The following is a 25,147-nucleotide window of genomic DNA, read 5'->3' as shown; positions in this document are numbered from 1 at the left end:
ATTTGAAGATGATGCAGGTACTTACACACAGAATGGGAATTATGAAGTAGAGATTTGGGCAGAGGAATTAGAGATTTGCTGCTGTAGTTAAGAATATTCTTGTGGGAGATACATACACACAACAAGCATGAAAAAACACTAAGATATCATAGTGTTTTCATAGAGCTTGGGGGAAGTAGATTAGGCTACAAGGCACAAGACATTGCAACTATGCCCTGGGGAAGGAGGTTTTAACACACATTTGTTGTATAGAGCAACACACAGTTTGCACTGTCTTTTGGGAGAGAGAGCTCAGGCCAAGCAGAGATCAGCAGTAACCTGATAAGATCTATGCTCCAAGTCAGATGATTTGCCTATTGACTTCAAAACAAAGATCTTTTTAATTACAGTAATTGTCTGCCCTCTAAGTGAATTTCCTTGTCATAAGCCCAGATGTTGAAACATGGATAGACAGGTACCTTTTGCTTCCATCAAGCAAGCTGCTGGGACTAGAAAACACTTCCTGGATGCTTCTCAGTGCCATGAAAAGACCCAAACAATAGCACAAATGGTATGTTCATACCAGAAATTTGAGATGGGTGGAAACTGGTTGGATTGGCATGGAATTTAAAAAAAAAATTTAAAAAGAGTCAAGGTGAATTAAACCAGTTTTAAAACTCTGAGCAAGCTCTGAAGGCAAAATCACTAACCTGAATGTGAAATTGCATATGAGGGTGTGAATATGGCAAAGGTTTAAGACAAACCCCTTTGCCTTCAAAATCAGTAATAAGAATAAAACCTTCTATGCTAAAATTAATTATATAGTGCCTAATCCACAACTGCCAGTTCCAGGAAAAAAAAAAAGGACCAGGTTGTTTTTTTTTTAATCTTGCATTTCTTTTGGGAAGATTTCTTATAAAAGTTTCAAAATGACCAGATGGCTGAATGAGATATCCTTTGTAACCCCACCACTTAAAAGCAAGCTAAGGCCAAGCTTCCAGAAAAGTAAAAGGGGAGTGCCAATCTAGGATGAAGGAAAAAACAATATTAGTTCTGTTAAATACTCACTTTGGTAACAAATACGGTCATGTATAAAAAGCCTCCAATTTTGGAGCAAAGGAAAAGGCTGAGGATTATTTACAGAGGATTTTGTCTTTCTTCCAGTACCTCTGAGGTTCTTGATTAACACAAACATTTAGCAACAAAGACCTGTCTGAAGGGAGACTATTGACACAAATTATTCTTCCTGGTGGTTAAGATCCAGTACTAACATATTTGAATGTTGTAAGACATGTAAGTCCTCACCCCTCTGCTGCTGAAAAGCTCACTGTTCTCAAACAGAACACTGTAAATATTTCTTAGTCTTCCTCAGAACTGGCCCAAGTCCTGGAGCCCCTAGGATCTCTTCCCAGCTATTGAAATGGTTGTGATGTGAGCAGTAAGCCCAAGCAAACTGCAGTAAGTTACAGTCCATCAGCTGTACCTCTACATAGTGCCCTGGTCTCTTTAAAACCAGAGAATCAGACCATGAACGATGATGGCCAGTTCCAGCAAGAGAACAATCTGACAGTGAGCCACCCTAATGTGGAGGCCAGCTAATGATTACACCCCCTTAAACCATCAGCTGGTTCCCCTAAGACTTTCTTTACCTATGGGGTCGATGGGTACTTCTATTTCTTAAATTGCATCTTCTGCACATTCCCTCACAGAATCCATCCTGAATGCCTACAGCATATCCAAGGGGAGAATCCCTAGGAGGAAGATGATTCTCCATTATGCCTATCAAAAGAAAAGAGCATACTTTATCCAGAAAAAAAGTCTGCTCTATGAGGTGTTATTGTAAGCTAAGCTGTAATAGTGCTATTTTCAACAGCATCACAGGGTCTCAAAGGAAAAATCCCTCCACCCCCCCCCAATCATTTTGGCACAGATGTCTGGGACACAGCTACTCAGTGTAATAGGAAAGTTTTGTCACTGCACAGGGAAGCAGGGAGTAGTCACTCCAAGACAGAAGGTCCTAAGGCTCTGAGCAGAGTAGTCTGAAGCAGAGTTGGTGCCAGGGTGGTCAGCAAGGCAAAATGATTTCCAGTTTAAAGAAGCCAGGAATATGGTATGCTGGGGACCATTGACTGGCATTGCAAAACAGTAAGCATCACATCATTTAAACAAATATCACTGTCAACAAGGTGGACGACATTTTCTCCACAGGGTATGTGTCAGGGAGCAAAACTGGTGAGTCATTTCTTGAGAGCTGCTCCTTCTAGCAGGAGGTATCTGTGGAGGAGCCAAGCTAACATCCAACAGCAAGCTTCCAGGAAGAATTTCAGCATTCTGCAACACTAAGCAAAAAAATCAATTGAAACAGTTCAGATCTATTTCTGAACACTTGAGGATGTTGCATCACTCTCCTGAGAAAGAGGGGTTCCTGACCCCCTCCTACCATTTGAAGATGTACGAATAGAACAGTCTCTGAACCAAAGTTTTCCTCCAAAGACAAGTGGGAGCTGAGTTTGCACATTATTACCCACAAGGAAAAGTCTCAGATGCTGCAAAGCTGGCTCTTAGCATGACCTTTGTAGCCATGCACAGAGAAAATGAAAAAGAGCATCACTACACAAACTTGATAGAGACCATGTCAGATGTATTCTGGCTCTAGCAAAGCAAAGCACAAAAGTAAGGCATGTTTTTCTGCCTTGCTACTGTAGATGGTGGCAAAACTGGTCACAAAATTATGTGCCTGCTCACATTTTAAATCTAGAAATTAAAATATCAGGAAGATATGTATGTACAGAAGGGAGAGGCCCCAAGTCCTGCATGATACTACTCTCCATACTCGACATGTAAGAAACCATAGCCCAACAGTTTCCTGTGAGGAAACTGTTATACAAAGGGCAACACCAGGAAAGGGACAGGGCAGTCACATGAGTCCCAAATTAAGGACAAAATTCAATGGGTTAAGTACACCATGCAGGAAGGAATCTCAGAAGAAATTAATAATTCTCCACTGGAGATAACAGCAGGACAACAGATAAGCCCTTCTGACAGGACACCCACCTCTCCAAGAGAAGCAGACGGGGAATTCTTCGTGCTGAGTTTTTCACTTGCAAAGAGGTCCTGGCGGGCTCGACGGCCCATCTTTAGTACCTGTAGTGCATGGGGAAACACGAAGGAGCAGAGGACACACAGTTACTGACAAGAGCAGATTCATGGCAGGGAGCGGAGCGCCAGACACGGCCCTGGCGCCGCGCCACGCCCCGCAGCGAGGCGCGGTGCCCTCACAGCGCAGCGGCTTCGCCCGCCGCCCCTCCCGGCCCGCCCAGCCGCGCTGCTCGGCCCCACCGCCGGCCGATCGGCCCGGCCCGGCCCGTTCCCTTCCGCAGCACGGTGCCCCACGGCAGCCGTACCGCCGGCCCCGCGCCCCCTCCGGGCCGTGGTCCGAGGCCCCGGGGCCCCGCTCAGCGAGGCTGGGCCCGCCCCCGGCCCCGGGCCCGCTCACCCCGGCGACGCCGCCGCTCCGCGGCGCCTCCGCTCGCTCCGGCTCAGCCTCCATCCGCCGCCGCGGCCGCCGGTGCTTCCGGCGGACAGCCCGCCCCGCCGCCCCGGCAACCGCGGGCACGGCCCCGCCGGCAGCCCCGCACCGCCCGGCCACCCGGCCCCGCGGGCTGGGCCGAGCACCCGGCGCCTGGCAGCCACAGAGACATCCACCCCCGCAGCACTCTTAAAACCTTGGCCTGACTGAGGGGGACACCTGTGCTGCAGCACCTCATGCGGGTACTCTGTCAGCCCTTTCCAGTTCCACTTGCGGTGCGACAGGCCAGGAACAGCCTGACGCTCTGCCTTCTCCAGCTTTTTGCCGAAGACACTTTTAAGTTCCCACTAAGGCAGATAAATCCTAGCCTTACACATCTGTCTCCTGATAGAGGCTTTTGCCAAAGTCTCCTGATGGCTTCTGATGCTCTTCCCAATTCTCCCTGGCTCTCTAACACAGCTTTCCAGATGGGGCAGCCGGTCCCCAGAGCCCACGGTGGAGGCGGTGCCAAGGATCAAATGTAAGCACAACGATCATTGCACAAATGCTTTCTCACAAGTGAGTTGTGCAGAGATTTCCACTGAGCTGTATAAAACGACCCTAGTCTGTTTCTTGGCTGGACAGATGTACAGATTGATTGTAAATAAATCTGGTTTTAGGTCCACATGTTTAACAAACATTCAGTTTTCCATTACTTTGTCCCTTTGCCTAATTTTTTTTTTCCTCCTATCTCACATTCCTCACAATTTTCACCTATCCTCATTAGCCTAAATAATTTCTTCTGCGGCTACAATAGAGAACTGTACCACACCACAAACTACACTGCTAACACTTTGCCATGATGAAAATTGACTCCATAAGTAAACTTAAGCCTCCCAGGAATACCTTTTACTAAAGGCACTAGATTTCACTCTATACCTGCTTAGCTTTGGAGAAGCTCATGGTTTGGCTGAGGAACTTTAGGTTATCTAAATAAATTGTATCAAATGATTCTCCTTTTTTCCATTCCTACTGACATGTTGAAGTAGTTGTGCTGTGATGATCTAAGGATTAAGTGAAATAAGATTTGTGGGCAGAGGTAATAACTTTTTATTAGACCAACTGATATAGTTGGAAAACATAAAATAAGGGTTTCTGTGCCTGAAAGCTTGTGTGTTTTTTCCAGCTGTATCAATTGGCCTAATAAAAGATATTATCTCCCTTAACAAATCTTGACATGTTCAAGGAATTCAGTAAGTGAGACATGATTTTCCTTTTTTGAAGCCAGGCTCACTGGGCTTTATGAAATGATGATCTTCCATATACTTTGTTCTTCTCTTTTAATTCCAGATTCAAGCATTCATGAGGTAGAGAGGGAGTTTGCACCTAGCCCCATGTTTCACCACCAGCCCCGTGGGAATATGGCCCTGCATTTCTCAATTCTCCCCAGCTCCTCCAAACAGTTGCTGCAACAACACAGCTACACAGATGCCAGGAGACAGAGGGGACTGTAGCTCTGGGGTTACAATACACTTACAGCTGACCTTCTGATCAGAAAGAGCATCCCAAGAGGAGCATGAAAGCATCCAGAGCGATGCCTGCTAAAACAGGAAGGCATCCCCAGGGCAGGAATCCTTGGGTGGGAGTACATTGCCAGCTGTGCTCCCACACAGGTAGCTGGCAGGGTGATCCTCCCAGAGCCAGGGTAGAGCCATACAGGGTGCCATCCTGGACAGACAGATCAGGAAGCAGCATGACCAGTGCATTCACTTGTTTGGAACTGCCCTCCCTCTCCAAGCTTCTCCTCACAATTCCCCTGGGTCCCCATCCCAGACAGTATACCTGTACTTCCCATTTTTCCCCAAGCTACTCTGTGCTGCTTGCTGCCTACCCTAGGGATAGAAGTCTCAGGCCAGTTGAGGGAGGGTGAAGTCCATGTGCAGGAAAGAAAACATGTAAAGACTTGGGGAACTGAGCTTTGCCTCAGGATTTTGACTCCTGACTTCAGAGATTCTCAATGAGAGAGAAGAGCAGATGTGCAGAAAGAACGAAACCTAAAATCTGTCCTACCTCTAGTCCCTCTGGATTCCACTTATTGGAGTGGGTTTTGTCACCTACCCCTGAAAGTTTTGCCTGCTTCAGGAGGGCAACAGGAGGAAAAGAGTTTTCATCTATCATTTCATGTTGTGGCCAAAGTTGATTTTGCTTGCCCTAAGTGTTGGGGTTGCATTTTCTGAACAGTTTAATTCTCCTCTGTCTTACTGATGACACCACAGGCAGCATTTGACCCTGGGCCTACATTGGCTCCACTTAACCAACTGAGCCAGGTCCCAGGACAAATGTCTGGTGCTGCTGTGGTTGTCCAAAGTTGTTTCCAATGCTTGCTTTCTGTCCAGTTCAGGTCTGTGGTGCCAGGGTTTCTCTTTCCCAGTGTACAGTTTCAGGTGTATTCTCAGCTCTCAGTCTGCCTTACTTGTTTGGCTCTGCCCTCACTGTAAATCACACTGCTGCCACCCCCTCCAAGCTGAACAGCAAGTAAGAACCATGCAAGCATTCCTTTCATGGACAAGTTCTCACATCTAAGCACAGACTCTATCCATCTGGTTTCAACACAAACCTGATCACACAGAATAGGACTAACAGAGTCCCCCAGTAGGGCTGTTTACTGTTGATTTCTCCTTGACTGGCAGACATATGAATAGAGCTTGTGTCTGGTCCTCCTATCCATGAGAAAGTCTGGGAAAGCAATCACACTTGAGCCCTCCCATATGCTTCTGGTCCTAGACCCCCTTTAAAGCAAGGGCACACACATGTAGTTAAAGCTACAGCTATGGTGGAAAGCCCACATGGTTGCACAATGACCACCTTATTCAGAGTGGCCAAAGGTTTTCTAAAGCAGGGCTTTGACAGCAGTAGGATTTATGGGATGCAGGGCGATTTCCAGTAGCAACAAGTGACACAGCACGGTGCTTTCTTCCTCATCCAATCTTCACGTCAGGCAGGCAGCCAGACTCCCGATTTTGATATGGGCCAATTCATTAAAACATTAAGCTTCCACTGGGAAGTGAAGCACTCAGCAAAGACTGCTGCTGTATCCTGCTCCACACTAGTCCCATGCTGGCAGCTCCAAGCATCTCAGTTTAATTTTTCTGCAAGTTTTTTTTTCCTCCACGCACCTCCCAGTCTCTAAGGGGTTTTGGAGGAGGGAAACAACTGCAAATATTTTTATTTCTGTAGGCTCCAGAACAAAATCCCCTAACAATTGCAAAGCTTCAAGCAAGACATCCCTCCCTCTGGAAGGTGGAAAGGACTTCGACAGGCAGCAAAGGCCCACACATTTGCCTGTCTTGATCGCCATGAGAACAGATGCTATTCGTGTTACATCAGCCCCAGCTCAGACTGTCAAACCCCAGCCAGAGTTCCCAAGTGTGAAATATTTCCTATGATACATGTTCAGTAGCCCTGTCAAGCTCTCCCTCAGCCTAGCTGGATTACAGCATGTACAAGATGTGCAACCTGTTAATGACTTCTGCTCACAGCCACCAGCATTGCTTCCAGTGCATGTCAGACCATGGGGCTTCCTCGCCTCTTTTCAACCCACAGACCAACACTTGGAGCAGAAAGTGAGTGGCCCAATACTGGAACCAGCAGGACACCTACATCCTTCTGCTATATTACTTCCAAGCAGCAAGCTCCCACTGTCAGCTTGTAACAGAAAAGTCTGATCTCAGCCATTCGCAATACAGCCTTGCATTTTGTAGTATTGTATCTCATCCCATTTCTCCTGTATTAGCTTTCAAAATTGCCTACCCCCTCATATAGGATATCCCAGTCCTCCCCTGTATCGACAATGCCTCCAGTTTTGGATAAGCAGCCAATTTGATTAGCACATCCATTTTGGCCTGCCAAGATAATTAATAAAACTTGGGCCCAGGACCAGCCTCTGGGAAACTCTCGTAATTTCTTATAATTTCTGTACTTATCTCCATCTTAACTAATAACTCACCATGCGGCACTGTAGCAAATGTATTACCGGAGTCCAAAGCAATCAGTTTGACTGCATTTAGTGGGACCTGCAACCTGGCAGCAGGGTAGAGAAGATCCCAGTGTGGAAAACATCCAAAATTCATTTCAGAAGTGCCTGGGGAGCTCTAGAAACATCCATCCCAACCTACATAATATTCCATGGATACTTAATGTCAACAGTCAGAATTTGCATCTTACTTCAAGTCAAAATTTGCCTGACATCATCTTGAAGCTACTAGATCTTGTTACATCTTTGTTGCTCCATCAAAGAACTCTTAATTCCTCGTCCCCAAGCAAAGCACAAGCAAACAGTGAGCAGCTCACCCTTACATCTCCTCAGAGCTGCACAAAATGGCTCACAGGGCATCCAGCATCCCCAGCTGCCTGTGGATTTCCTCACTCCATGTCTTGCTTCGGTGAGCCGCTGTCCTCAGAGCTTGCAGTGCTCTACCAGCCCATGGCCCCCGAACACGCAGGTAAGGGAAGGCTCCCTGCAGCTATGCTCAGTGTTTCCAGCTGCACTGTTGCCCACTGCTGCTGAACACCACCTCTCCCAGAGCATAAAGATCTTGCTTTATGCAAGAGGACTTGCTTCTACAGAGAGTTCTGCCCCTATCCCACTTTGCTCACAGCCTAGCGGGAGCTGTCCCTGCCCCACTTTTCCAACGCACCGCCAACCCAGCAGGTTGGCTGCCTCCTTCGTGCTGCGAGCGGCTGCCATGGGTTGGGAAGGCGCAAAGCCGCTGGCTCAGGGGCTGCCCCTCTGCTGGCGCCGGGAGAAGGGCTGCCTGCTGGGGGCAGGGTCCAGGTGATGCCAAGAGAAGAGCTCTCGCTCGCTCCACGGACCAGGAGCCCCTCTCCGGTCTCCGGGGCAGCAGGCACGGGCCCAGCCCACAGCACTGAGGCGAGAGGCCGGTGTGGCCGTAGTGACGGCACGCCCCGGGAGAGAGACCCGAATGGGCCCGGGTTATGAATTACAACCTCATGCACGGCCGGTGCTTTGTCTCCCGCCTGTGATCTTGGCCCCCTCCGAGGGCAGCGGATGCCCGGCGCAGCCCCTTCACCGCAGCGAGGGCTGCCGTGACCCTGGGCACCTCCCAGAGCTCTGGCTGCCACCTGCTTTCAAGGCCCGGGGCATCGCCCTGACCCTGCAGCCACAGCGCTTCGGCCCGCGGGGCCCCCAGTCCCGCCGCAGCCCCCCGTCCGCAGCGCGGCGGCCGAACCCCGCCGCTCGGCCCCTCCCTCTCTCGGAAAGAAACCACATCAGGAAAGTATTCGGGGTATTTTTAGCGGCTTTTAATGCCATTTCGCAGCTGGAAGCGGGAGGGGCCTCCCCGCGCCGCCCGGACCACCGCGAAGGGCTCGCCCGCCGCCGCGCGAGTGCCGCCAGCAGGAGGCGCCCGCGCGCCGCCGCCGGGGCGGTGCGGCGGCCACGTCGGAGGGCGCGTGGGGCCGCCCCGCGCCGAGGCGCCCGGGATGCGCGGGGCGAGGCGGCCCCGGCGAGCGCGGGGGGCGGCGGGGGGGGGGAGGCGGGGGAGCGGCGGGGGCTGCGCGGCTGCTGGAGCCATTAGCGCGGGGCTGGCGCGGCCGAAGGCTGGGCTTGGAGCTCCCTCCCCCGCCCGAGCCCCGTCCCGGGGACGTCATGGGAGGGAGGTATAAAATTTCAGTGTCGGGGCCGGGGGGCGGCAGTGTGCGCGGGCGGGCCGGTGTGGAGCGGTGTCGGTGTACGGACCAGGGCACGGCGGTCAGCGGAACCCACGGGCGCGGCGGACGGCCCGGCCGCTGCGCTCCCGGCTGGGCTAGAAGCGCGGCGGTGCCACGCTCCCGGGCGCCGAGGGCCGGGCACCGGGCGATGTAGGGCGCGGGGCCCGGCGAGGGCATGAATGGTGCAGCGAGAGGGGCGGGCGTGGCGCTCCCCCGCGGTGGCGGGGGCGGCGCGGGCCGCTGACACGTGCGGCGGCGCGGCGCGGCGGGGCGCCCCCTGCTCCGCGGGGCGCGGGGCGGCGCATGGGGAAGGAGCGCGGCGCGGCGAGGCACGGCGCCTGCCGCTTCTCCTTGCGGAGCGCTGCCAGCTCTTCCTGGAAGTCCTGAGTCGCGCACGGCGCAGTGAGTTCATGCACCTCCTCGCCAAGCCTCAGCCTGCGGGTTCTGGGGAGGCTGCCGCCAGCACACCGCCCGGTCCCCCGCGTCCTCTCGCCGCCGCTCGGGGGTCTCTCCCGGAGGCCCCCGCCGCCGCCTCCTCACACATGAAGATGTACGTGCAAAGGGCTCTGGTGCTGCTCTCCCTGCTGAGCTTCGCTACCGTGAGCCTCTCGCTGTCGTCCTGCACCACCTTGGACCTGGACCACATCAAGAAGAAGAGGGTAGAGGCCATCCGAGGGCAGATCCTGAGCAAGCTGCGGCTCACCAGCCCGCCGGAGACCGTGGGGCCGGCCCATGTGCCCTACCAGATCCTGGCCCTCTATAACAGCACTCGGGAGCTGCTGGAGGAGATGGAGGAGGAGAAGGAAGAGAGCTGCTCTCAGGACAACACCGAGTCCGAATACTATGCCAAAGAGATTCATAAATTTGACATGATCCAGGGCCTCCCCGAACACAGTAAGTGCGGGGCTCCCCCCGTGCCGGCCGGAGTGCCGCGCCCGCGGGGCAGAGTGCCCGGGATCCCGGGCGCGGGGGAGGGGCGGCCAGCCGGGGCCGAGGGGCGCCGGGCCCCCGCCGAAGGGGCGGCTTCCCCGGCGGGGCGGAGGGCGCGTCTCCGCCCGGCCGCGCTCGGTACGGAGGTGAGCGGGAGCCGCGGGGCGGGGGGCGCTCGGCACGGCGCGGGGCTTGGCCGGCAGTGGGGACGGTGGGTGGCGGGGTCCCCGAGCGGCATCGGCCCAGGCCTCGGTGGCAGCGGCGAGCCGAGCCGTGCCTAGAAGCCCGTGCCTAGAGTCTTGACATCAGGACAAGGCGGCGAGGGCAAGGGTGGCGGGGTGATTGCTGCGCACCGGGCTGGGAGACAGCGCAGGTTTGCGCTGTTTGGGTGAGAGCAGGTATTCGGCCTCCTTCTTGCTGAAGCTCCAGCGCCTGCCGCAGAGATACAGGCAACTGTCCGGTCCGTGCAGCACCCGCGCCGGCAGTAAGAAGGTGGAGAGGTACTTGCTGGAGACACTGCTGCTTGGAGGACACTGATGAAGGTGTTCCTCAGATGGTGTGAGCATTCAGAGAGGGAGCAGAAGACAGCAGGGATGCTGAGCAGGTGTAAAGCAGACAGTGATGCCAAAGGGACCCCCAAGGGAACACAGGCCTTGAGGAAACATGACAGATGTTGAGCAGGTGTGGAGCAGATGATGAGCAGGCCCAGATGTGGACACTAAACAGATGCAGGTGCAGAAGCTGAGCAGATACAAAGACAGAGACTGAGCAGACATGAACTCAAAGCAGATTGCAGATGCTGAGCACATGTAGGCACAAGCAGTCATTTTGGTTTGTTTGGGATTCCTTGGAATTGGAAGATGCAGTCATACCACTATCCAGAGTGTTCTCCTGTGATGTTGTGCCATCCTGGGGACAAGATTTGAACACCAGCAGTTTTGGGGAGGAGGAGCTGTGACTTGGTGGAGGCAGTCACAGAATGCAGTTACTCTGCATATGTTAATCTTGACATATGATGAGCTGGAATAAGCTACAATGTGGTAATGCAACAAATTTTACTTAATCTCTAGCAGACTGCATTCCATATGGTTATATGATTAGCTCTTAGCTCAGGAGACACCACGATTCAGGGAACAGAAAGGGCAAAGGTTACCTGTATTTCAGCAGTTTTGATCTACTGAAGTGTCAACTAGAAACATATATTATGGGAAAACCAAGTGTCTGCAAAATAGTACAGCCACACTATGCACTGGCATTTTTGGGAGGAAGGAGGTGAGGAAAACGCAAAGCACAACAGTGGCAAATGAAGTTAGGGGTGTGGATTTGGCTAAAATTGAGGGGAAAGTGGAATGAAGAAACAGTGCATGAAAAGGAGCGATGAGTAGGGATTGTGGCTTTGGGAAAATTCCTGTGGAAATGAATGATCCTGTCCCATGTGCCCATAGGACACTAGGTTCAAAAGACCAAGTAGTGCTGAGATTAAATTTCTGGGAGTGGGCAGTGTAGATGCTACCACCCAGAGAAAGAGGGAACTTTGTAATTTGGTCCCACTGGGGGAGACTAGCTCCAGACAGATTGTGGGGGCAAGAGACACACTCTTTTTGAAACCTGGGGAGTTTCGTTGCTTACACCATGGCTGAATTTGGCCCCACATCTTCAGAAGTGGCTGGTGTTCAACTTTCCCATGACTCTGTCACTGTGCCAGGTGGTGATCTAAGAGCATGCTCTGAGCCAAAGCCAGTCTCCTGGGGGGGCAGGGGGAGGGGGAAGGGGAGGACTACTCCATTGAAGGAACTGCAGTGATGATACAGACAAGTCTGAAATGTGTGCACACTCACACAAACTGTTCTAGCTCCAGACTATTAGTCAACTGTCATATTGGCTCAGAGAACTCAGCCTTTTCAAAGATGCAAAGCCCAAAAGTGAGGAGAGCTGAGGAGCAAAAATAGCAGATGAGTGAGCCAAGTTCTCCATCCCTTCTCTGAGCTGCTTGGTGACTCATAGAATGGTCTTTTCCCCTGTGCCTCAGGTACACTGCCTGAATTTAAAGGGATTTTCTTTCAGAGAATAACTTACTTTTGACCAGCCATTCACTCAGGGATCTCATAAAACTCACGTCATCAGATCTGACTTGGTTGTGTTCAAGCTTGGGAAGCATCTGCAACAGTCCTGCAAATAGCTTTTTGCTTACCTTCCTGAGGGAAAAACAGATGCCATTTTCCAAGGCAGCTTGAGAGACAAGGCAATTAAAGTCACGGGTCAGTAGGGCCAAGCATCTATTCCCTCCAAACCTGCCACCTGCAGAGTTGCAGATGGATCAACTTTTTTCTCTAAAGTTATGCAGCTTTGGCATGAAACACCTTGGTGATTCAGAGGTATAATACAGCGTGAGGCAATACCTGCTCACAGCCAGCCTACCCTTCCTTCTCATCAAACTTGAACTGCACAGCCATCAGCCTTCCTGGGGCTTGCCAGAAACAACAGCTGTTTCTGCTGGATCCAGCAGTGTATGATGAGCCTGCACCTCAGAGCAGTGGTAGGAAGGTGGAAGCTCCCAAAAGAACCTGCTCTCTGTATCACATTATCCACACAAAGAGGCTGTAGGTCTCATCACTGGTGCCGTGAACAGCTCTGGGCGTGACTCCACAGTAATAGCTGAGTCCAGTTGTGAGGCTGTGTCACACCAGACATAGCCTGGCATGGGTGCACAGGGTGTCACAGGGTCCTGGTCTCCAGGCTTGGTTACTGCCACTGAGAGCTGTGGACTGGGAGAGCTTGCAGGAATATTGCCTTCAGGCTTTGTTCTGTGCTGGTGGTGAACAGGTCTGGATTCCAGTGTGATTAACACACCTCAGCTGGGTCTGGATCAAATTCCCTGAAAAATCCCCTTGCTCCCTTTGCCTGTGACCTCGTGCAAAAAAGTACTTTGCCCCAAAGCTGTCAGATTTCCTGGGAGTGAGACCTCTATCCTGAGCCCTGTGCTAAGAGAAACAGCTTCTAGCCTCCCCGGGCCTGGAGTGAAACACAGAACACAGCTCCATTTCTGCATCACAGAGGGCTTGTTCCCAAGGTACAAAGGGAACATGACACTTTTAGGGAATGGAAAAGGGCTATTACTGTTTTCATTGGGAAGGTCTCCCAAGAGCAGCACCTTGATGGTGAAGTAGATAGAAAGCCATGTGGCTCTTTCTTGCACAGCAGGTGAATTACAATAGATGTAATATCTTATCACGATCTTACCATAGATAAATGTCTTATGGCTGTCTAATTTAGCCAAAAACATTAAGGAGATGATAACACATTAGGTGTCTTTCTTCAGCTCTGTGCTGTAGGACCATATTTGCAGCCTCTGAAGAGACTGTCAGATAAAGCACTGCTGTTGGAAACATACTGAGCTGGACTGACCAGTGGTCTGATGCAAAAAGGCATTTCTAATGATAATTGGGACACCCCTTACGGCCAGGCAGTCAGGTCTGAAATGAAAGGGCAGGCTGTTAACAGCACTATTAATAGGGCTAAATGTGCAAAGCAGCTTCAGGGGCTATTGAAACACAGTATCTGCCAAGGTCTAGGACACAGAACAGTAATCAGTGTTAGACTTCAGCTAGATGTCTTTGGGCACTTAATTAGAACTTGGGTTTTTGCTGGGCTTTTCTGTAGCATCCAACTTTGAATTGGTCACGGGGGTGGAGTCCCCACAGTAGAAGTCTGTGTGTGGCTGGGGGTATTCCTTGTGTTTCAGGGTTTTTGCACTGGGCTGGGCAGGCCAGCTCGTGCCTGCAGTGGGATCTGGTCTCCTGGGATGTGTGAACAGCCACCTCTTCAATAACAGCTAGAGACTTCCTTGTGTGGGAATGCTGTTCTGTTCAGTAGTACTAATGACAAAACCTCCTCCAATCAAAGCCCAATGTCAGCATCTGGTCGTTAACTTATTGAGTAAAATTTCAGCACCCTAAAAACACATCCTTGAAAACAGGGTCCTGCTTGCTGAATTCATGTGTAGCACAAGAAGAAGACCTTAATCTCCATTGATATCAGTGCTGCTGAAATCAGAATTTGGTATGGGAGGTGAACCTCTGCACTCAGGTGCTGTTTCACACTATCCCATTTTCAGAAGCTGTTTCTCAGGGGAGATAGTTATGGTGAAATCAAAAAAAGGATCTGAAGGACTTCAGGAATGTAACTTGAAGGTTGTTCCAGCTAGGGCTTCTAGCCTATTTGTCAAAGACTGGAACCATGCCTGGGAACAGGTGATAGTTTTTGTTTCTGTTCATTTGTTCAGAAGCAACTTAAATATCAGCAGATATAAGAGCCTCCTGCTGCATTGGACAACAGTCAGAGGTCATCTGAGAGGCTCTGCAGGGCTGCAAACAAACCTGCATGTGGACATAGAGCAGGAGCTGCTATGTCTTGTTTGCAGGAAGCTTTCAACAATGCTAGAGCCTTGAAGGCTAACAAGGTCAATAGGACAGAAGTGACAGCAACAACAAAGATTTCCATGAGACCAAAATGGTCCCTTTGAAGAGAGTGTTACTTGCTATTGAGGACTCTGTTTTGGACATTAAAGGTTTTACCTCTTCTCTTTTGAGGCATCTGTGAAATAGGTTTTTCTGTACAGCAGGCACACATGGAAGCAGAAAATTGCTGTATTATTTCCTGCACATGTGTGTGATCTCCACAGGCCCAGTACTATTAATGAATTCTTTCTCCAGTTCATGAGTGAGAACCAATTTTAAACCCCAGTTCTTTCAGTACACATTGGATAATCACTGCCCTAAAGAGTCTTTGACACCTTATGCTTTGTGTTTTTTGACACTGGGTGGTTTCCATTCTAGGAGGCAATGTCAAGATTTGTAAAAATAAGATTCAGCAGCAATGGGATCACTTTGTATGTAGCTTCATGTCTCCATCATGAGCAGAGTAACAGCATCCTAGCTGTTGGGAATAGGCCCCACTAACTGCAAGTGAGATTGTCCTATTGTCTGGACCGGGGTTGTCATTTTGGATGCAGCCAACTCATGAGTATTAGCAACATTTGATGAGCAGAGTTAGAAGACATAATAATAAACATACTGTGGTTGATCTCTACTGATTCTTCCTCTTGTGGCATTGGAATAATGATGGCAGTAGTGGGAATGTTTGCAAAATGTTGCAATGTAGACTAAATTTGAGTGAATTCATCCTGTGTTATCTTGAGCTAGGTAGCCGTGCTTCACAGGTGGCAAGACTTTTGAATGACAAGTCTCTACTGGAAAGCTCTCTCAAACAATACTTATTTGAGATCCTGCCCCTCAGAGATGTGATTCTCAGTGTTTTTCTATTTTTTTTCTCCTAGATGAGTTGGGCATTTGTCCAAAAGGTGTCACCTCCAATGTGTTCCGCTTTAATGTGTCGTCAGCAGAGAAGAACAGCACCAACCTATTCCGGGCTGAGTTTCGGGTGCTGCGCGTGCTCAACCCAAGCTCCAAACGCAGTGAGCAGCGCATTGAGCTCTTCCAGGTGAGTACTCTTACCACCTCCCCCAGTGTCTGAGCCCAGAATAGCTTGGCTCCTTAATGGTTGTCTCAGCTGATATGTGGAAGCCCATAGAAGAGAGAAGAAAGTGCATGCTGTAACCCAGGCCTATTCCACCATATGCAGTGATACAGTCATCTTCCTTTCCTTTTACAATGTGGTGCTGCCCTTTTCCCACTTGGAAAGGGAGCCCCTCATCAGTGGAGCAGCTCTGACCCTTCTGTCACATCATGTGTAGGACCCTTGACAGTCTTAATCCTTTGACTGTTGCAGACAGTTGGTGCTAATTCAATGGATGGAGCTCTGTGTCTTGTCACTGATTTACTAGAAAAACAGTGCTTGCTTTCAATGTTCCCTTCAGCAATAGCTCCCCAGAAGGACAATTAAGGCCACCTGTACTTATCTGGAGTTTTTTTTTTTGAACCTAGGGACTGACAGAATAAGGTATGGTTCAGGCTTGGAAGTGGTAGCAGGCTGAACTGAGCCACCTAATGATACAGCTTAGCATCCAGACAGCACATTCCCACAGGCTCATGTCTGTCCAGTTTTCCATAAGAGTGCAGCTAAAATTGTGTTTGGGCAGCACTTCTTGAGGACTTCCTGGAATCCAGCATCAAAGGTCAGAGCAATTCTCTACCAGATGACACAACTGACAAGGAGGTGTTCTCAGAGCTTCTCCATAGGTTCAGTGGTCTGTGGGTCTGCAGGAAGGAGCACCTTGAATGTACTGTGGTTGTTTGTCTGGAAGTGGAAAGAGATGTCAGAGCAGAGGCAGAGGTCTCCAAACCTGAACAGCCCTTTTGTGTTTTGACAAAAGTTGAAGAGTGTAGGACATCTGAAAATGCCACAGGGAGAACTCAATAAATTGGCTTCCTGGGCAGGTGACTTGTGGCCAGATGCTGCATTTACCACTGGTGGTTCTGCTCTGAAATCCAGACCCATATTCCACAGCTGTATACAAAAACAAACCCATGCATTAAATGAATTGCCATGTGCTTCTGCCTCTATATATGTCCCTAAACAATTCTCAACTGAGAGAGGTGGGCTGCTTAGGACACAGAAATAAGCACTGTGTAGATCTATAGAGTTTAACTTGGTTGTGAAGCATGTCCTTCTCACCTGACCCAGGGTATTCCTGGTGTCTCACTTGCCAAGACCAACTTTCTAAATTAGTTTTTAGCAAGCTGTGGGAGAAAAAAAACCTAAAGGCTATCCCTTCCTTCTGCATGGCACTGGCTGATTTTTTCCACCACTCCTTCTGACACAGATCCTTCGGCCAGATGAGCACATAGCGAAGCAGCGGTACCTCAGTGGCAGGAATGTGCAGACACGGGGCTCCCCTGAGTGGCTGTCCTTCGATGTCACCGAGACCGTGCGTGAGTGGCTCCTGCACAGAGGTAGGGGTCTTAGCTGCACTGTGTGTCAAGGCATCCACCGAAATGGGGATCAATGCTCACAGAAGTATCTTTCTTCTCCCCTTGTTGCAGGAGCTTGGTTCACAGAGAGGACAGGTTCTTTCAGTCTGAGAACAAGCTTTCCTCCAGAGAGCTTCCTCAATGTCTGACATTTGCTACACTTCTGCCTCTTTTCCTGGAGGCCCCACCATGTAGCTCTGTGGGCTGAGTCAGAACAAGGATTTATTCCTTGGAGGAAATTCTTTACAACTAAGCCCAGAGGGGACCCCTCTGCTTGTCTAAATGATCATAGAAAATGACAAATGCTATGCTTACATTTTCAGGTGAATTAGAGCATATGTAGTATAGGAAAAAGCAGGGAGGATCCTGGTTTATTTAGCTGTGTACAGCTTGTCAGGTATAAAGGTGAGGAAATACCAGAGGCTGATACACCTAGACAGCTGGAGGCTTTAACACTGCAGAGAACATACCTCTGCCAGTGCTGGACAGCCCAACAGATAGTTATGGGACAGTTCCCAGCAAAACCACTGACCCCATTCACAGCTGGAACACAAGGCATCGTCACTCACAGCTGGACTGGCCTACACAGACAGAAGCTAGGTGCCACTGAAGACTGGAATGCAGGTACTGGCAAGCAGCTGCTCCCTGGAAGGGTAAGCTGTGAGCTTGCAGGCTCCTCCTATTTCAAGCAATCTAAGTTGTGCCCTGATGGCTGAAGCTCAGAGCTGGAACTGCAGCAAGCTCTGGGCAGGCACACTAGCTGACAAGACATCACAGAGTATATATGGTGTTAGGCACCTTGTCAATGCCCCAGGAAGCCAGATGTTTTAATTCATGGCACAACATAAAAAAGGAGCTTTCATAAGAGTCTTATGTTCCTGTAGTCAGGCCCACACAGCATGACTGGTCCAGGAAGTTATTATGAAAGTAGATTTGCCTCTGGAAAGTCTGTGTGACTTAGACTGCTAGCAGTTCAATAAAACAGGAGGTTGCAGCTGCTGAGAAGAATGCTTCCAGTAAAATTACTTGTCCATATCCAACTTGCTTATTCTCTGATTTCTCCTTCAGACACTAAGCAGAAGACAGATAATAGGTACTGAGGATTGTGAAACTGATTTAAGATACCAAAAGCCAGCTCTTCAAAATACTTGTTTTCCCAGGGAAGCTCCTTGAAGCTCACAAATGTTTTTGGATGCTGAATAGCCTAAAAAAAGTAACAAGAAGCACCCTTCTTACCTCTCCAGAAAGTTCCCTTTAGCAAGAACAAGGCTTTTGGCAAAGGTGAAGCTAGTGGATTTTTCTTCCTATTCTTCCCAAGGCAGCATCTGTTCCTCAACTCTGATAACACTCCTGACTTTGAGACCAACTCATTGTCATGGGGTTAGCACAGCTGTGTAAAACTTCCTTAAAACTTCTTTATGCCAGGAGCTGTCCCAGCTGAGAAAGACTGTTTCTCACAGAGTCATCTTCTTTGCAGAGTCCAACCTTGGCCTGGAAATTAGCATACACTGTCCTTGCCATACTTTTCAGTCCAACGGGGACATCTTGGAGAATTTACATGAAGTCCTGGAGATCAAGTTCAAAGGTGATAAAGAGCTGCGTTAGGGGAGGTTGTTGGGGAAGGGAAAGCCTCAAGCATATAAAGAAAAAAATGAGGTCTTGTTTTGTGTATTCAAGCACTTCACATTGTGTAACATTTGTCTTAAAACATACACATCTGGGTTTGTGTGTTCATTGTATGGGTATATCCACTATATACATAGGTTACAAAAAGAAGTAGGGGCAGGCTGGGTGGGTTTGCATGAGTGTCTGCAGAAAGGAGTATAATTTTATATTTCATTGTCTCTCTGGGAAGTTGAACATGATGCCTTCTCAGATTTCCACAAAGGCTCTACTTTGCAGTTAGAGTGACTGAAACACAAGGAAGTTAGGCATCCTGTGTGAGGTGGCTCAGAGAGTCAGTGGCTTGGCTGGCCTAAGAACTAGGAACCTCCTGGCCTGCAGCCCTGGGCAGCAGCCATTGGCCCCCACAGGCTCCATTTCTGAGGCTGTTCTGCAGAGTGCCAATTATCTGACATCTTCTTTAAACCATTCATCTTCCTGCCTATCCTGGGACTCAAGCCAGGAGTGAGTGGATGGATTAATGGCCCCACCAGCAGTTTGCAAATGGTAAAACAGGTGGCCCATAAGCCTCTATTTTCAGGCCTGCAGCAGTCAAATTCACCAGAAATAAAGGGGTCTCTGTGAGGGAAGAAGTAGACATGGTGCCTGAACCTGGTTCAAGAGCAAGCATGAGAGCGTTAAATTGAAAGGTCTTGTTGCATTCTCCACTTCCATGCTGATTTCTTCTTTGTGGATCCTCTTTTTCTGAAGGCATTGACAGTGAGGATGACTATGGCCGTGGGGACCTGGGGCGCCTGAAGAAGCAGAAAGACTTGCATAATCCCCACCTCATCTTGATGATGTTACCCCCACATCGACTGGAGAGCCCCGTGTTGGGAAGCCAAAGAAAGAAACGGGCCCTGGATACCAACTACTGTTTCCGGTAAGTGAGAAGGGATCCTGCTGGGACCCCACACCTGAGGTGGGCAGACCTGGTGAGACTCCGTGCCACCAGAAAAGGCAGAGCCCTCCAGGGGGTTGTGTGTCACTGTGGTGTCACAAGGGCCACCGGCCAGTTCAGCAGAGTTGTTCTGTGCTTCTGGCAGAGCCACTGGTTCAAAGAGACCTGCAAGCACCTTCCAGGAGCACAGGCTGGGCGGGGCCCGCAGCAGGCCGTGCCAGTTGCTGGAGCAGCTGGGTGCTGCCCGGCAGGGCAGGGGCGGTGGGGAAGCTGCCTGCCAGCAGCATGAGCAGTGAGCAGTGCCCCTGAGCTGCCACTGCTGCCTGGCTGTGCTGCTCCTGGCGCTCAGTGCATGCAGCCAGCACCGTGCCACCAGCACTGTTGGTACGAGTCCTTCTGCTCAGGAAGCTGCAGCTCACAACTGCATGTAAGGCCCCCCTTTAGATTGACTGTGCTTCACTACTGTGTTTCAGGAACCTGGAGGAGAACTGCTGCGTGCGTCCTCTGTACATTGACTTCCGACAGGACCTCGGCTGGAAATGGGTCCACGAGCCCAAGGGCTACTTTGCTAACTTTTGTTCAGGCCCTTGTCCGTACCTCCGCAGCGCAGACACCACTCACAGCACGGTACATCCACTAGATTATCCTGCCAGGGCTTGTGGCTATGATTGCTCCTTCCTCCCCGAGTCTGATCAATAACCAGTCTTTTCAAAGAATCATAAGCAGTTCAGATGAATATTTGTGAAAAACATTCCAAGGAAACTGCAGAAAAAAGCCTAGGTGGTTCAGCAGGGAAAATGTGCTTGCTTTGGAGTCAGTACTGAGTCTGCTTTCAGGCAAATCTTGGTGAGGAAGATGCTGTTATCTCTTAGATAAGATATGAAAGAGCAGAACTGATGGTTTTAGGGTACTTACTTAGTGGCCATAGTATTAACTGAATTGTTCACATCAAACATCAGTTCTGGTAATTACCTTCTTCCTAAATTTCTCCTGCAGTTTGCACCGGACAGAGGATTTTTCTACACTCTGTGCCAGGTTGTCATGAAAAACTGTTGTGCAATGGCATGTGCCTGCCATCTGCTCTTAAAGGGGCAGCTATAGCTCAAAAGTGTAGGGAAATCCACGTCCATTTCCAGAAGTGAACACAGCCACTCAGTAAGATCTCCTTTTTCACAGGTATCCTTTCCAGCTGCATAAATCCTACCTGACCTACAGCAGGCAGAAGGCTACTAGGCAGTGAGATTTTTGAGTGAAAACTTGGCAGAAAGAAAATGTCTTTAGGTAACTTAAGCACAACCTCTGGTCAGCCTTTGGGAAGAATGCAGTCTGAGCCTGGCTAGAGCAGAAAAAAAATAAAAGTAATAGAATAACAAAGGCATGGGAGAAGTATTGAGAGAAAGAGACAGATTAAGGATCAAGACAGTCCACTGCTGAAGCAGGAAAAGTCAGAGGAAAATCCTGTGTGCTTCTGCCCACAAAAGTCAAAAGGCAGTAATCCAGATACTGCAACAGCTCACTAGCAAATTAACTTCAGATTTCACTAAAAAAGTTACTGGAAAAAACAGATTCAGCCGAAGAACAAATAACTAGGGTAAGGATGATATTTCAGAGAAGATGCTAACATTTTTTTGACAGTGTGCATAGCAGTAAGGTTCACTGAAGCTCAAGGACTAATATCAGTGGGAACAGCTGATCTGTGGGAATGAAGAAGTGAACAGATGCTGGGCAGTAACCACAAGACAAAGCAAGGGAATTAACAGCTTTGAAAGTGTAATGGGCATGTAGCTTTACCATCTGGTTGTCCTGAGAAGCTCTCCAGAAGGTAACTGGGCTGAATCAGTGTGAGAGAAAGGAGACTTCAGAATGACTCCTAATGATCTTAAACAAGAAAGGAAATGAGCAAGCGTTAAGGTCAGTGAAATGATCAAAGAAAACTTTAGAACAATATAGCTGCTGACAGCTTGCCAGCACCACTTAGGAAAGACATGATGAAAAGAAAACTTCTCATCAGTCTGTTTAACTTGCTGTTGAGTAGTGGCTTGATACCCTGTGGTACAGCTAGGGGTTCTTTGCTTAGGATCCCAGAGAGTTTCTACCACAACAATAGTGATTCCATGGGTCTAGATGATAGAACAGGATGTATCCTTAGCACCTCTCATCCCCAAAGACTGTAAAGTAGTTAAAATACAATGTGCCAGACGCTGAGGTTTATACCCGATAAGCACTGAAGAGACCACACTAGTGCAGGTGAGATCATGCTCACTGATGAGAAGTGGTTACCTCTGGCAAGAAATGTGGCAACTGTTCTGTAGTGGTTACATGGCTGTAGTGTAGAGTCATCTGTGGGCTGGGGCCAGCTGGGAGGAGGAATCCAGTGGGGTCCCACAGGACTGTCCTGGCTCCAGTATTACAGTGTAATGACTTGGAGGATGGAGTGGAGGGACAAAGCATCAGACAGTTCAAAGCTGGGAGGGAATTGTGGATACTTGAGAGGACTGGCATCCATCCAGTGCTATCTGGAGATGTTGGTTGAAATAAGCAGCACTGATCTTCTTTCTTCTGGTTGCTTTAATAGAATCCAATACAGCATGGCCCCAGGCTAGTTACACCCAAGCTTGTTAAGAGCAAAAATTGTGACACACTGCTGTACCAAATTAGAGATGAAAGGAGACAACTACTTGCACTCCTTCAACCCTTAGGCATCAGTCACAGAGAGCAAGGGTATTACAATTAGAAAAAGAAAAACAAAACAAAAAAACTCTTTAAGAGTCAGGCCAGGGCAGGTGAGACCATTTAGAAGCAGGCCATGATCAGGAAGTGACAGGGGAGTATTACTCATCTCAGGGAAATACCCTCTGATGAGTCTAGTGCAAACATCTCGAGACTTGTTGACTTGGCAGCCCCTTCCTGTCCTCAACCAACTTAAACGTATTCCTGACCTTGTCACAACATTTCCTTTGTTCCTGCAGGTGCTGGGTTTATATAACACGCTGAACCCTGAGGCATCTGCTTCGCCCTGCTGTGTTCCCCAGGACCTGGAGCCACTCACTATCTTGTACTATGTTGGGAGGACCCCCAAAGTGGAGCAGCTCTCCAACATGGTGGTGAAATCCTGCAAGTGCAGCTGAAAGGCCCCCTGGCCCACCCAAAGCCAAGGAAAAAACTGTCAGCACCCACTCTCCTGCTCCCAGGCTAACACAAAGAGAACTGGGGGTCAGAGACTACGCATGCTGAGGGCCAAGTGCCAAACCTTGAGAGTCTGGCAGCCCTTGGGGATTTCTTCTGGAACACTCCTTGGTCGTCTTGGCAGTGTAATGTTCCTTCTAGGAAGTACTTTGATGACACAAACGCCACTCTCCAAAATGGCTGGACAGTTGGTGTGGAAGAAAAGGATAATGTGGAAGAACGGCAGTGTATTTGAATGCTGGGTGGTTGAGATGGGAAAGCAAGAGAATGAGAAAGCAGGTGAAAGGGAGAATGGAAAAGGGGAGATGTTTTCTATTCTTGCTTTAGCTATCTTAAGACCTCAGCCCTCCCCATTAGCCTGAAGTATTAAAGGTTCTCCCTGTAGGAGGAATTTTTGAAGGTTTCCTTAGAGAAGGAAAATGCACCAAGCAGGGAAGCTGCTAAGAGAAGTGCTCAGAGATACACTTAAGACTTTTGTTCCTCAGAGCTTTGCTTCAGGAGTCCTGCAACTGAAACTGTGTCTGCAAAAACCTCTTAAGTTCAGTTGACAGATCCTGGCTATTGGGTTCCAAATGCGAACTACCAGGCTCCCAGTCAGCCTACCAAGGGTGGGCAAATACAAGGAAAGAGGGGGCTGAGTCCATTTTCAGAGGGACTGAAGTCTCCATTCAGCTCTTTTAGCTTCCTGGAGTTTCTAAGAGATGATTTCTGGGTCAGAGCAGGAGCATCTGTGGGTACCTGAATACTGGGCCTATTCATTTGTGATCTGACAAACCCCGAGGACCTCTTGTCTATTGTGGTTTGTGAGGTGCTTTGGGGTGTCCTGCACCTGTTCTGCATGATCACCTGAACTTGGTCTCACCTGCCAAGACTTAAAAATTAGTAATCTCAAAAACTTTGTACAAAATAAATATTTGGGGGGTGGGGGGAGATGCTAACTTTTTCACAAGCAAGTTTTTTGTTGGAGGGTTAGATGATTTGCTGGTTTTAAACTGCTACTGCTGTGGCATACTCAGTCTAAAATTTTTACCCTTTCCAAAATGTTTCTTCAAAAGAACAGATAGAATTTAAGTCAGCAAGAAAATTCCAAAATGGAAACTTCCTTATTACCCTCAAACTATACCTGGTGTAAATGTGCCCTGTTCAAACCTAGTCCTTCAGACATGTACATCACTGCTAGCATCTGCTTTTGACAGATTCATATAAAGCTCCCCTCAAACATAAAACACTTTCAACAATACTGTTTAAATATCCAAGGCAATGCAGTTGCCACAGCTGACAAATGTTGTATGTCCATTTGAAGACATATATGGTCTGCCAGTACAGACCTGTACATCCATGTAAATAACACACCCTTCCTCTCATGTACTGATTTCATGCTCATAAAAAAAGTTTACAGATGCTGCCCAGGCAAGAAATCAGTGTAGTCCTTTAAATGGGCTTTTGCAGCCATAGATAGTCCGAGAGGTAAAAATCTCTGGTGCTGAATGCCACATGAGACTCAGAGGCTGTCTCTGACTTGCCAAAACACAGCTACTCAGAAGTTCTATTCTAGAGACAACAGAGGTTCCTCCCTGTCTCCTCCCATTTCCTGGCCCCCAGCAACTGAGTGTAAAATGACACCTAGCTGGTTAATCACTTGTGGCCAGGGCTCTCCACAGCCAGCTCAGAATCCAGCTCGTCCATCAAGCCCTTCACAACAGTAGCTGCTTCCATATAGCTCATGTGGGGCTGCTAAACTGTGTAAACTCAAATGTCTTAATAAACCATAAACAGCCCTTCCTGAACCATCACCAGCTGGTAGAGGTTAGCAAGGGTGGGTCAGTGGAGGCAGCCTGTCAACCTGTGTGCCATTTTGGCCAGGGCACACATGGCCTGCGAGAGGCACTCCCAGTGCTTTATCCTTTTCATCTCTGGGGCTCCCTGCCACATGTGATTGCTGTGATGATGAAAGCTCTGATCAGTCCTGCAGCACGACAGTATTGCTGTGCCCTGTGCACCTCTGCATGCCCAGGCTTCCCTGCCTGCCACCTGCCCAGGGAGGGAGCAAATAAATGCATTATGACTACACCACCGTGCTGACAGACAGGCCAGAAATTTACTAGGTACAAGACTCTGTGTGTGTGTGTGTGAGAAATCCAGATGCCTATTGGCATAGGAATTCTCTCTGATCTCCTTTTAGTAGCAGCCTCAAGGGAGGTTTTGGTTTACAAGCTGCAGGCTGTTCTTTGGTCATTGTTCCTCCTGAGCCCTGGGCTGACTTCCTTGCTAGTAAACAGGGAAGCAAGGAGGGGGAGCTGCAAAGGGTTGAGCTAGAACACT

The 25,147-nt window shown here is 49.2% G+C and overlaps 2 protein-coding genes across 4 annotated transcripts in view; one reads left to right on the top strand and one right to left on the bottom strand.

Annotated features, from left to right (window-relative positions):
• Positions 1-3,935, bottom strand: part of IFT43 (intraflagellar transport 43) — a 44,873-nt gene extending 40,938 nt beyond the window's left edge. The window contains exons 1-2 of one of the 3 annotated variants that reach the window (XM_030950184.1): positions 3,882-3,935; positions 3,034-3,123 (exon numbers count right to left, since the gene is read on the bottom strand). In XM_030950184.1, coding sequence (XP_030806044.1) covers positions 3,034-3,114 — 81 coding nt within the window. In that variant the 5' untranslated portion in view covers positions 3,115-3,123; positions 3,882-3,935. Of the gene's footprint in view, positions 1-3,033; positions 3,124-3,475; positions 3,550-3,881 lie in introns of those variants that run through there. The other 2 variants (XM_030950182.1, XM_030950183.1) reach the window with 2 other exon arrangements.
• A 5,541-nt stretch (positions 3,936-9,476) lies between these two features.
• On the top strand, positions 9,477-24,898 carry TGFB3 (transforming growth factor beta 3). The gene is made up of 7 exons (XM_030949534.1): positions 9,477-10,111; positions 15,483-15,646; positions 16,929-17,058; positions 18,554-18,661; positions 19,450-19,621; positions 20,113-20,266; positions 22,609-24,898. Exons 1-7 carry the CDS (start codon positions 9,628-9,630, stop codon positions 22,765-22,767), a joined length of 1,371 nt encoding a protein of 456 aa, XP_030805394.1. The 5' UTR covers positions 9,477-9,627; the 3' UTR covers positions 22,768-24,898.
• Positions 24,899-25,147: the final 249 nt, after the last annotated feature.

The sequence above is a fragment of the Camarhynchus parvulus genome, chromosome 5 (assembly GCF_901933205.1).
Source record: "Camarhynchus parvulus chromosome 5, STF_HiC, whole genome shotgun sequence".
NCBI classification, from domain to species: Eukaryota; Metazoa; Chordata; class Aves; order Passeriformes; family Thraupidae; genus Camarhynchus; species Camarhynchus parvulus.
This window is presented reverse-complemented; position numbering and strand designations above follow the sequence as displayed.

Bases quoted from the DNA above. Each gene is read 5' to 3' on its own strand.
- TGFB3 (XM_030949534.1), top strand. From the start codon at position 9,628: ATGCACCTCCTCGCCAAGCCTCAGCCTGCGGGTTCTGGGGAGGCTGCC. The intron at 15,647-16,928 runs GTGAGTACTCTT...CTTCTGACACAG, and splicing joins AGCGCATTGAGCTCTTCCAG to ATCCTTCGGCCAGATGAGCA. The intron at 19,622-20,112 runs GTAAGTGAGAAG...ACTGTGTTTCAG, and splicing joins GATACCAACTACTGTTTCCG to GAACCTGGAGGAGAACTGCT.